The 13,435-nt window shown below is 35.3% G+C and overlaps 1 protein-coding gene across 3 annotated transcripts in view; it reads right to left on the bottom strand.

The window, feature by feature from the left end:
* Positions 1–13,435, bottom strand: part of LOC121408350 (unconventional myosin-XVIIIa-like) — a 105,044-nt gene that overhangs the window by 19,746 nt on the left and 71,863 nt on the right. For 2 of the 3 annotated variants that reach the window (XM_041599789.1, XM_041599790.1), the window contains 3 exons: positions 13,311–13,435; positions 11,023–11,220; positions 8,936–8,953 (listed from right to left, as the gene is read on the bottom strand). In XM_041599789.1, coding sequence (XP_041455723.1) covers positions 8,936–8,953; positions 11,023–11,220; positions 13,311–13,435 — 341 coding nt within the window. The remainder of the gene's footprint in view (positions 1–8,935; positions 8,954–11,022; positions 11,221–13,310) is intronic. The other variant, XM_041599791.1, reaches the window with a different exon arrangement.

Raw genomic sequence — 13,435 nt, 5'->3', positions numbered from 1 at the left:
CTTCTAGAAAAGGATGATAAATAATGTTATATAGTATGAAAAAACCTATTCAGGAAAGTATATAAGAATAAAATACAATCTTCAAATATGCATTGTTCAAAGAAGACTTTCCAACATTAATTTCTCCTCTCTCTCTCTCTCTTGCTTGACATATATTTCTTTCTTGCCCCCCTAATTTTCTCTTCTTCTCTAGCTTGTCCCCCCTCTCTTAATTGGTAAACCATGAACATATTTCTGTATAAATGTAATTGTAGAAAAAAAAGTCTATTCAATAAAAATTGTACATTCAAATTTGTATATAAAAAAGAAAATCAACTGACATTATTATTATGGGGAGTGTTCACACTGCATGCTTAAAAACATTATCAGTATGGTCAAACTGAAGTTGAAACAGTACACAAATATCAGTAACATCTCGGGTGGTGGTTCAAAAAGCTGTTTGTAAGTCCAGCAAATATTTACACAGAATGGTGACCTGTTCTTGTACAAAATGAGATAAATTTTATTAGTGGGATTGAAATTCATATAACCCTACCAAATTTTGACTAACTATACAGATCAGATGCTTATTAATAAAAGAATATAAATCTACAAAGGTTGCATTCAACGTTAATTGATGTTAAATAACCAAGAATAGGTCACCAGTTGTCCATAAAGGCCTGCTTAACTTACATATACCTTTGTGAAACAGCCCCCTTTAATTGGTACACAGAAAAATGCTAAATACCATAAAGGAATGCGTAAATGGCATGATATTCACCACTAAATACATGAATTCAAGTTTCTAAAAAAAGACTGGTGTCATGCAAACATGTAAGACTGGAAAGCGGATCTTCTGAATGCAACCCTTTTTAGTCAACAAAACACAATCAATAAAGATCTAGTTATCCATGCTTTTTGCATTGATTTCCCGTCTGTACCACACACAATTTCATCCCAATAGTATGAAATTAAACATGCAGCAATGCTATTGGCTGGTAAAAATGCCTTTATCACAGAAATAGGGCAGGATATTGTTGTTAGAATTAGAGCTCGGAGTGGATCGATACAAGGGGCGTAACCAAACAAACGGAGGCAGAACATGACATGATTTGACATTAATGGGACTGTGATTTCATGTACACACAAGATTGCCTTATCATTCATCACTGCACCAACAAGCAGAGGGGGATACCTGCTAGAAGTCTCTGCCTTCTCCTTGCGCTGTAGTAATAAAATATACCATCTTTTGACAGTGCATCCAAATCTTTCCAGTTTTGCAAAATATTCATTAAAATGTCGAGCAATATTAGCACTGAAACTCCTAGGACAGAGCATGACATTTCCTCATTTATCTCATACTTCTGTCTGCCTACGGTGCTATCACAATTTTCTGTCTCTTATGGGGCATTGCAAAAAACTTGCGATCAATTACAGGTCAATTTTTGGTTCCTAGATCAATCATATGTCTTGCAGTTAATTTCAAATTAGTGATTGATTGCTATTAAATTTGCTCCTTGACACAAGAAGTTTAATCTGATTTTCTACAGCTAATGTTGATCTGTTGTAAAATTGAAACAGAATATTTGCAATTGATTGCAATTGTCGCTTTGTCCCGATGATGCTTCAATTTCAATTAAAACTGGTGTCACAAATTTACTTTTCAGACAGTAAAGGTGTTATAGGATAAGGGCACATTGAGCACTTAAGCAACTCTACATGGTTTGGAAAATTCACTAGTAATATATACAAAACTATTCTGCATAAAGCTAGTATCATCCGGCAGGGGTGGGGAGGAGGGGGGCTGTTGGGGACATAAAATCATTAAAAATGCAGGTCTGATAATAATTATGATGAGATGAAGATTCACAGATGTAATATAAGTACATAATCATCATTCCTCAAATACATATCTTTTTTTAAAATAATACTCCATCAAATAAAACTACATGGAAACAATTAAATCATATCCTACACTTGACTCTAATATCTACACTGTAGGGTTTAAGACATGGAAAAGTAATCACAGCTTCTTAATACATACAATGGCAGCTGGTACAAACTCAGTGAAAACACACATATTCAAATTTTACAACATTAGCATACATCAATAAACTAGCAGATAACATGCTCTAAATATTTCCACTATAATTTGTATCAAGGGGGATTATTTCAAGAATATCAATCATTACCCAGCTACTCAGCAGGATTCCTGATAAAGCGGCCAATTCGAAAGCAGGAAAAGAGTCGTACAGATTTAAGATGATAATTACAAAGTCATTAAAAGAAGGTGTATAGAATGAAGACATGTTGCCTGTTAAAGGACAAGTCCACCCCAACAAAAACTTGATTTGAATAAAAAGAGAAAAATTCAACAAGCACAACACTGAATATTTCATCAAAATCGGATGTAAAATGAGAAAGTTATGGCATTTTAAAATTTCGCTTATTTTCAACAAAATAGTTATATGAACGAGCCAGTTACATCCAAATGCGAGAGTTGATGACATCACTCACTCACTATTTCTTTTGTATTTTATTATATCAAATATGAAATATTTTTATTTTCTTGTCATTGTCATGTAAAATGAAGTTTCATTCCTCCCTAAACACGTGGAATTCCATTATTTTAACCTTTTGTGCCTCAGGCAAGGAGGTCCTAATTGTCAAATTCGTAAAAAATGAAAGATTGTATAATTCAAACAATAAAAAACAAAAGAAATAGTGAGTGACATCATCGACTCTCTCATTTGGATGTAACTGGCTCGTTCATATAACTATTTTGTTGAAAATAAGCGAAACTTTGAAATGTCATAACTTTCTTATTTTACATCCGATTTTGATGAAATTTTCAGCATTGTGCTTGTCTGATTTTTCTCTATTGATTCAAATCAACATTTTTCTGAGGTGGACTTGACCTTTAAGCCTGATTGTGAATTGGAATGACCATCTGATTCTTTCCTATGAAAGATGTTCAGTAACATTAAACGTGTACCTTAAGAAATAGCAACTAAGACACAATCTCGTGATGGAATGAAATCAAGCATGTGTTACAAATTATAATCTTTCTGAATTGTAAGATTTGTCCAAGATCTCTAGAAAAAAATAATTTCTTGAAGGATCGGCGGTGATGTTCATTGGATGTTCAGTAGTATGATCAATGGCATTGATTAAGAGTTGCGATTCTTGTTCTTCTGATTTTCCAAAAGATTACTTACATAGATGAGTGTGACCAGACTCACGAACTAGTAATCTTAGAGACAGCATTGTCATTGAAATTTTAGATGAACGGTTAGAATGCCCCAAATGGTTATTTTTATCATTAGCAATTTCTTGGTTGAATTCAATACAAATGGCATGACCAATGGATTGAAGAAAAAAAATGTAAAGCCAGCATGCTAGTATTATTAGAGTGTCATTACTAAGTGTGAGGAAAAAAAAGTATGGCTAATTATTGATTAAGTCTGATTATTGACTTTGACCAAGGATGGTTCACTCTAGTCTAGAACACTTTAACATTGTCTCCAACAAACTAATATAAATCTAGTACTAGTATGTTTTTAAACTTGAAGCATAAAACTTATACATATGTATCCATCAACAGACACAAGTTAAACAAATACATCCGGAGTTTCATTTGAAAATGCACCTTTGGAAAGAAAAACACGATGAGAGACAAAGGAAAATCCTCCTAGAAGAAATAATGAGCAAAAACTGGAGTCAAACAAAATACACTCCACTTAAGACGGGGCAAAGTTGAAAAAGAAAATCAGACTTGGGATGTTATCGCATACGAGGGGTGGTGATGGTGAGCTTAAGGCTAATTTACGCAGACGAAAAAGCACCAAAATGCAATGGTACAACTTACGTCAATATAGACCATGCAAACAGGTATCTTTTTCCCAGAGATGACGAACACAGATGGCGGTCACTGCTTGCACAGATCTCTATTTGTGTTTTTTTTTTCTATTTTCTTGTGTATATGCAAAAGAACTGGTTTTTTCATTCTCAGTCATTTGATAGGATTTTTAAAGCCAGAGGATTTGGAGCATACATATACTCTCAAAATGAAGCAGATCGTTACATTCTCTGGTGATTTGGATTTCCCTCAGATTACTCCCCCTTTGATATTAAAATATTCCTCTAACTGTACCCAATTCTCCCATCCCTCTAGAATTTTTTATATTTGGGATGGGTTAAGGGAAGTACTTTTATTTGCATTTGTATTACTTTCAAAATCATTAGAAAGTTATAACATCAAAATTCATGGTGGGGTATGTTCTCTCAATGATTACCAACATAATTATTCAGACAATCAGAAGCAATGAGTACAATTTGTACAGTCATAGGCAATAAAAGTGAAATAATAATAATAGAATAGAAATCCTAAAATAGTTTTCATGTGAGCATTCATGTCTCTACTTGAGTGTACATAAAAAAAATTTACTTTTCAAATTTTTTTTGGATGATATTATTTTTCTTAAAGATTCATTTACATCGACGCATTTTTACAATTATATTTATTCCATTTCCACTTTATATCCATGTCAAAGTAACCAAGTAGATAATGAAGTAAATCTTACATAAATTGTTATTGAAATAAGAATGTTGATATAAAAGAGTAAAAAAGCACAATTGATTTCAATTGCAAAATCATTTCTTAAAACTTAAAATGCATTCACATCTACTAAAGATCAAATCCATCATAAAGTTGTTTAAAAAAACAGTGAATAATAAATCTTGTAGAATCATATGAAGAGAGTGAATTTATTACCAGCTCCACAGCATTGCTAGAAAGCAGGTCATGGTTGACGCAAATGTATGGAAATGATAGACATCACAAGTTTGTGTGCACATTATGTTTCACATAAATGTTTCCTTTAATGGCTTCTGATGGGCATTATAATGCATTTCCTGAAAGCACAAAGGCACTAAGTTTGTGCTGAGGAGTCTGAGTTAAGAGCTAAAAGGTCCCCGTGAGACCGTTCTAGATAAGAAAGAAAAGTAATATTTTTGAGTATTACAATATAGATACATGAAGAGGCATCCCTAGTGAGTCAATAACTACTGAATAACAGATCAAATCTTACATGTCAAGTTAAGAAAGTTCAATCATTCTACATGCCAGTCAGAGGCATGGGGAGATTTCAAACTATTAAGGGGGTGGAAACAAGGTATTAACAATAGATATATAACGGGAGGAGGTATAATGCCTACGAGATGAAGGGGGAAGTTAAAGATAAAGCAATTTATATTAATAAAGAAGGGGATTGCTTCCATTTATATCTGAAATTCCTTTACTTTATCAATTTCCATCATATAGCTTGATCTGCATTATTTACATCATGCCATAGGAGGGGGGTGTGGCATCATGACCCCAGGTCCTCTTAGAGCAATAGACTGAGACCCCTGCAGAAGATAGAAATCTCATTGGGTTACGGTGACCACTCCATAATCTAGAAATCCATCTGGAATCTAGATATGCATCAGAGAGAAGAAAATCAGGTCGGTGTCTGTTTTCTCACCAGGTGATATCCAAGGTAAACCAGGTCTCTCTTCTTGTCTTCAAGTGTTTTGCTTTTTGCTCCACGGCTTTGACCGAAACAGCCTCTAGTCATCTGATCTGTACCCGCAAACAATCCCAGCAGTAACACTAAGTCCCAGGCTATTGTTTTTGGCGTAGGGTAAATATTGTCATGCTGTCTACGACCAGACAGGTTTTGCAGTAAATTGGTCTAGAAATACCGACAGCAACCTTTAATGACCCATTTCTACCTTTGAGCTTCTCTTAAAATGTCCCATTTCTCTGATTTGATTAAGGTGCAATGGAGCATAGCAGACAAGAAAGTTGGGGAAATTTCATTTCTGCAGATCAGAGACAAACTTTCTTCCACTCCAAGCTAAAGATTTTTATTCCTTATTAATGAAAGCATAGAGACGTTCCTCCGGGGACCAACAAAGCAATAAAACTTGTCAGATTTGAATTCACCTTTATAAACAGACACAAGGCAAATAAGACGAAACCAGGACCTAAAGGGTATAAACTGATATCACTTAGAATTTGACTAGTGCCGTTCTAGCACTCAACAGCCAACATAGCAAGTTTGCTTGCTTCTTGATGGGGTTTGGTAGGATCATCACACAGATACATCGCCCTTTTGCTCTAAAACAATTCAAGCTTCAATCCCTGTCCTCACAAAAATCACCTTCTTTTGCGAGACCATATATTTCAACCGGTTGCCCTTTTAGAGGCAGGCTTTGAGATTAAACGCATTAATTTTTAGGGGAGGTGCACAGTCGGGTTTCCCCATAATGATGGGACAGCTGCTCTTGTGAAACTCCCAAGAGCAATTTAGAATGATTCCAATCTTTATAATTATCACTGGGCAGAAGACTATTGATCCTGCTATCTTACTGCAGTCGTCTTCTTTTGTAGATTTGAGGAAGAAAACAGAATTAACCTTCCGAGGATTCTACTTCTTTCTTTAAGAGCACCCGGCCGGTTCACAAACTTAACTTTCAAAGAGAATTGCTTTATATTATGGTACCTTATTTCAGATTTGTACATTCCATTTCATTTGACAAAGCAACTTTATTTTTTTCATGAAGAGAATTTCAGCCGAATTTTCTCATTCTACAAAATTTGCTCTTTCCCTATTGACACTTAAGGAGCATTGCAGAAAAAACATTATTAACAGCTCAGGTATGACACGTAGGAATGTCTTGATACAGAATACATGTGGATTTGATTTGTAAGAAGCTAAAGAGATAAGCTGAGGGAGTGCTTTGTACTTTGATTAACATTCAAAAGAAATAAAAGAGGAATACAGTAAATTGATTTTTAACTAACAGGGAAGAAATTTCATTCAAAGATAGATACTTGATGAAAATATTCAGAATCTTCCGCTGGATTGTAGGGGGTTTGGTATGCTACACTTGGGTTCTGTCTTCTCCTAGATATGCCCCTAGTATCATCCAATCTCTGTTGGCTTTGACAAAGGAATGTCCTTCTGCTGCCCACTTCAACAGCACTCAGCAGTCGGTTTAGTCATTGACTCTGCTCTACTTGAGTCGCATTATCACCCTGATATATTACTACATCCCTGCTGACAGCCAATGCCTTACTGGTAGGCAAACAGTCATCGGTTTTATATTGACAAGCAAACAGAGATGGACTTGACTTGTCATAGGCTTGTACGGAGTAGTTATGAACTATTACTTTGTTGCTCTTTTTCCAGGAGGGGGAGAGGTTGTTTCTTAAAGCTGTTTGTAATGTGATGCATTACCCTAGGAAAGAAATGGATTATGACAAGCCAACATTGGATTCTCAAATATTGTCAGTCACATTAGATAAAGCTGAAATAAGTGGATTTTGAATACACTCAGTTGTAATATCAGACGTGAGTGGGTAATTTGCTTGGCCCAATGCTAAAAACAAGGCAAATCATTAATATATTCTGTTTTCATTACTACAATACTGTAGTATTCAATTGGAAATATTGGGTATATTGCAAAAATTAAAACTGAATTTTTGAAAACATAGTCACACTTTGTAAAACAGCAGGTACAATTCTGTACTCAGATTTTGGCACTTCATATTATTATTATCTGTGGTAAAGTCATTTGAACTATGATTGACAGTTTGATGAAACAATCTTGGGTTACACAGTAATGATAAAGATCATTCAGACTGGACACCTGCAATACTTAATTTTGCTGGAGAGAGAGATTAGGTGCTACTTGTTCTGGTCTATGTGTGGATTTGTAAGGCGATTCATGTGAGATGTTTGAGCAGATTTAAAGTCACCTGGTATAGAAGTAAATTGGTTTGCTTATAAAGTCAAGGGCATAAGAAATATCCTTGTCAATTTTATTCCCAAAATATGACAAGAAGGGTCTCAAAATAAAATAAAGTACACCCCATTCTGTCATCTAAACACACAGTCAGAATGATTGCTTCTGATACCTTTCATCAAAAGCCATTCTTCAAACTCAAGTATCATAATGGCCTTAAAGTTTACACAAGAGAGATTGAAGATCAACTGTTTCCTCCGAACATATAAAACCCCGTCTCATCACTTCTTCAGAAGTGATATTTGTTTACCTTTTATTAAAGTCCTCATACTTTTTTAAAGTAGTTCCACTTCAAACCATGAACTAATGTAAAGGTCAACTGACATCAAACATAAGTGTGATGTGTCAACCTACATCTTAAACATATTTGTTTGAAAGGATGAATATCATTTCACCTGTAAGCATCGTCACCAAGAAAAGAAAATGAAAATATTATCTTGTTATATCTATCTTGACAAGCCCATGCAAATTCATAAAATATTGCCATAGCTGTATAATCCCACTTTGTCTTAACAGGCGTTTGGTCAAATCCCACATGGTCTTATCTCGCAGCATCCACAACAGTTTGTCTAATATTAATTTTGTCACGAGGCCCAAACTGCATTTTGTCTAATTCTGTGTTAGGCTATGCTCATTCTGTCTTTTCCTGACATCTCAGAAAACAGACAGGTAGAGTAATTGATGAAACACTTAAAAGCAGAATGTATACGAAATAGACAGTGTGACTATTTTTCATTACATTCAAATACTTTTCAACCACAGTGGGCATTGGACCAACTGATGACTTGACCAAACATCATTGATCAATTTGACTAAATTTATAGTCCACTATTATGCATAAGTTAGACAATATGGGATTAGAGCAACTTACATCGTACCGAATGGCATTGATACTAAATGGGACCTCTTCTATATGACACAACACTATGATGATCTATCTACAAAAAAATGACATGTCTAGGCCACAAATGATATTCATGCGAGCACCATACATTATTTAAAAAAAGTTATTTAATTTCTCTAATCTGTCCCGAAGCACCATACCAACGCCGTTCTTCTATGCATTTCATCACTACAGCTGAGTTAGGATGATAACACTTACCCATTTTTCAGTAAAGGACTGTAAATAACATGAGGGCAACAATAATACAATAGAGCAATCATTTAATGACAATTACTACAGTGTCAGCACTGCAATTCTAATTTAATTTGACAAGTATATAAAGACATAGCCACATACTATGTCAAGGGCTGATAAGCAGGATGCTGTAGCTAAAAAATAACCATTTTGAGAAAAAGTTATGTTTTCCTCTAATTCTGTGGGGGGGGGGGTGGTGAGAAAATATATTAAGCATAATATCTTGATCTAGCAGCAATGGCTTGAATTGAGTTGAATTTATGAGGGTTTTTTTCACAATCTGTATGTGTGAATGATTATTGTAACAATAATAACAATAACAAATTAGTCTTATATAGCATTTTTCAAAGCTTACCAAAGCTCTTTAAATGTAGAAAATATGAAATATACAAACAAAGTTGAATTAGAAATTATATTTTAAGAAATAAACAAAAAAATAAAAATACCCTAATGTAAAATGGCAAAAAGTGAGAAACATCCTTCTGTTTTTCAACCCTTCACATATGTGTTTGAAAGATAAATGGGCAGAGGTTTTTTTTTATAAAATAGTACTTTGGCAAAAGGAAGCAAGTGACAAAATGACTCTTCTTGTTATGCATTGGTCATGTACAAAGATGTCATTCCAATATCATAGTGCCTTGCCTGACATGTATATAAAAATGCATAAACTTGGCCTAACACAACAAATATTACATAATTGGATGCACATCTGACTGTTTTACTAGCTAAGACTTGCTATCCGAGTACTCTTTGGTAATTGCAACAAAGTTTAGAACATTTTAGAATATTAACTAGCACAACAGGTACATACATGTACATGTGCATCTTATTATTGATGTATATGAAGACCATTTTTGGTAAACAGCAATTAAATTTTGATTAAGTCACTGGCTTAATTTTGCCAAAGTGAAGCAGCTGCTACATACACATTGTATTTCATTTCAACGATTACTTGGAATGGATTAGTAAAAACTCATTTGAGCTTTGTGAAAGGATAATGCCGCAAGCATTTTTCATGATTTTCTTTTTTCTTGGCCATCTGCCTAAAATCCTGTGGAGAGCAATAGATTTAAGTTCTGATGAATGATTAAGATGAATGAGATATAAGAGTGCTAACATGATGATACCACATCACAAATTTATTTATTTATTATTTATTCGCATTTAACTGGCTTTCATCATATCCTCGGAAAAGCATGTTCAAAAACATCAAAAATCAAAATTTAGTATCAATTGGTTCAGTGGGGATCTATATGACCATATGAATTCCTAATCAGCACTGTTAAAATCAATGTATAATTGGCCTGGTTCTAAACATTCAGAACCAGGATTTTTTGACATCACACTTCAGTACTCTGTAAGAGAGATAAGAAATAGGATGTTTTATGGAAAATATGGGGAAACTAGAAAATGTGTCATTACAATTGATTAAATGTGCTTACATGACCTTATTTTCACTCTGAAAATACAAACCTCACAGAGAGTCCATAATAACAATAAAATTTGTTTGAAAATAAATAATTTGAATGGAGGCATTAATGGAATATTGTTGATAAATCTTTTTTAAAGCAGTAGAAAGGAAGAGAGACAACGTACTAAGGAAGAGAATGCAAATATAATGTAAAATAATAGGAAAAAAATTGAGAGGCAGGAGAAGAAAGGGAATTAAAAAAATACCAAAAGTACAGAGAGAGTAAAAGAAAAGATAGAATAATCGTATAAAAGGAAAAATAAAAAGGAACATTTCGGAAAGAGAAAATGATAGAAAGAGAGAAGGTGAAATGAAAATAGGTATAGTTATAAAAGATACACATTAAAAGGAAAAGAAAAAAGGAATAGGAGAAAATGAGACAAGATAAGACAAAAGAGAGGAAATGAGGAAGAGCAGGAGATAAGAGAGGAGCAACATATTCAACAAATGTTACAAAACTAGCTTACAACTACTCACTCTCAAAAACTGGCTTTGAGACAAATCATCAAGGACAGACTAAGTAAAGCCTCTTAATCAAAGACCAGCATGTGACTTTGAATGATATCCTGGTGAGACTTACCGTGATCTACGCCTGACATCATCTGACTTCTCTGATGTGGATGAATACACCCTGGTTCTTCTGGTGGTGTACTGCGATGAGTCTACACTGCTCAGGCTACTCAATCGACTGCTACGGTTGGAGGAATATTGAGAGTATCTAGGAAGGTACTCATCTCCTGAGCTGTCACTGTCATCGCTATCGCTACCAGGCGTGCAGCTAGAAGGAATCATGGAGGAACAGAATGGTAAAGTAAAAGGGGAAGAGAAATAATTGTCCTAAAATATTAAAATAAGGGACAAAAAAGTTTGGAAAAGGAAAGACATAGGGCACTTTGCCCCTAATTTTGAAAATAGCCATTCTTATTTCAGAGAGCCCCTGCAAATTGCTATGGGTTCTTACATTATTATTAACACAAAGTCTAATCATATTATTAACCTTTGTTACTTTACTCTCTCTGTCACTACATATCCCATCCTCAACAACCCTCTAATCATCTACTTACATATCTTTCCTACTAACTATTCCATCCTCACTATAAACCCTCTGAAGATCAGTTAGGACAGTCATCAACTTTTCTATCGCTTTCATTACCTACCCCATCTCCAAAACCCTCTAAAGATCAGCTTGGACAGTCATCCACTTACCTATCATTGTCATGTCACTACTGTAACTATCAAATCCTTAACAAGCCTCTAAAGATCAGCTTGGACGGTTATCTGCTTACCTATCACTGTCCTTACTATCCCAACCTCAACAAACCTCTAAAGATCAGCAAAGATAAATTTCTACTTACCTATCACCATCACTACAAATACCAGATACAGTAACCCTCTAAAAATCAGCTAGGACAGTCATCAACTTATCTGTCACTGTCACTACCTATCCCATCTTCAACAACTCTGTAAAGATCAGCTAGGATAAGAATCTTCTTACCTATCACTGTCATTACCTATCCGTTACCCTAACAATCCCCTAAAATCAGCTGGGACATCCATCTACTGTCACTGCCTATCCCATCCCCAACAATGATATGAAGATCAGTTAGGACAATAGTCTACATATCTATCACTGTTACTATCTATCCCATCCTCAACAACCCTCTAAAGATCAGCAGGACAGTCACTGACTTACCTATCACTGTCCTTACTATCCCAACCTCAACAAACCTCTAAAGATCAGCAAAGATAAATTTCTACTTACCTATCGCCGTCACTACCAATACCATCTACAGTAACCCTCTAAAAATCAGCTTAGGACAGTCATCAACTTTTCTATCGCTTTCATTACCTACCCCATCTCCAAAACCCTCTAAAGATCAGCTTGGACAGTCATCCACTTACCTATCATTGTCATGTCACTACTGTAACTATCAAATCCTTAACAAGCCTCTAAAGATCAGCTTGGACGGTTATCTGCTTACCTATCACTGTCCTTACTATCCCAACCTCAACAAACCTCTAAAGATCAGCAAAGATAAATTTCTACTTACCTATCACCATCACTACAAATACCAGATACAGTAACCCTCTAAAAATCAGCTAGGACAGTCATCAACTTATCTGTCACTGTCACTACCTATCCCATCTTCAACAACTCTGTAAAGATCAGCTAGGATAAGAATCTTCTTACCTATCACTGTCATTACCTATCCGTTACCCTAACAATCCCCTAAAATCAGCTGGGACATCCATCTACTGTCACTGCCTATCCCATCCCCAACAATGATATGAAGATCAGTTAGGACAATAGTCTACATATCTATCACTGTTACTATCTATCCCATCCTCAACAACCCTCTAAAGATCAGCAGGACAGTCACTGACTTACCTATCACTGTCCTTACTATCCCAACCTCAACAAACCTCTAAAGATCAGCAAAGATAAATTTCTACTTACCTATCGCCGTCACTACCAATACCATCTACAGTAACCCTCTAAAAATCAGCTTAGGACAGTCATCAACTTACCTGTCCTATCACTACCTATCCCACACTCAACAACCCTTTCAAGATCAGCTAGGACATTCGTCAACTTACCTATCACTGTACCTACTTTTCCCATCCTCAACAACTCTTTAAGGATCAGCTAGGATAATCATCTACTTACCTATCACTGTCATTTACCTATCTGTTCCCCCAACAACCCCCAAAAATCAGCTGGGACATCCATCTACTGTTACTACCTATCCCATCTTCAACAACGACATGAAGATCAGCTGGGACAATAGTCTATTTATATAACACTGTCACTACCTATCCTATCTTCAACAACCCTCTAAAGATCAGCTATGACAGTCATTGACTTACCTATCACTGTCACTGCCTATCCCATCTTCAACAGCTCTCTGAAGATCAGCTATCCTCTTGAAGGCTAGTTTGAGGTCAGACTGTACTTGATCATGGCTTGCTTGTAAACTCTCCACTTCAAGCTC

The sequence above is a fragment of the Lytechinus variegatus genome, chromosome 2 (assembly GCF_018143015.1).
Source record: "Lytechinus variegatus isolate NC3 chromosome 2, Lvar_3.0, whole genome shotgun sequence".
In the NCBI taxonomy this organism is placed as follows: domain Eukaryota; kingdom Metazoa; phylum Echinodermata; class Echinoidea; order Temnopleuroida; family Toxopneustidae; genus Lytechinus; species Lytechinus variegatus.
This window is presented reverse-complemented; position numbering and strand designations above follow the sequence as displayed.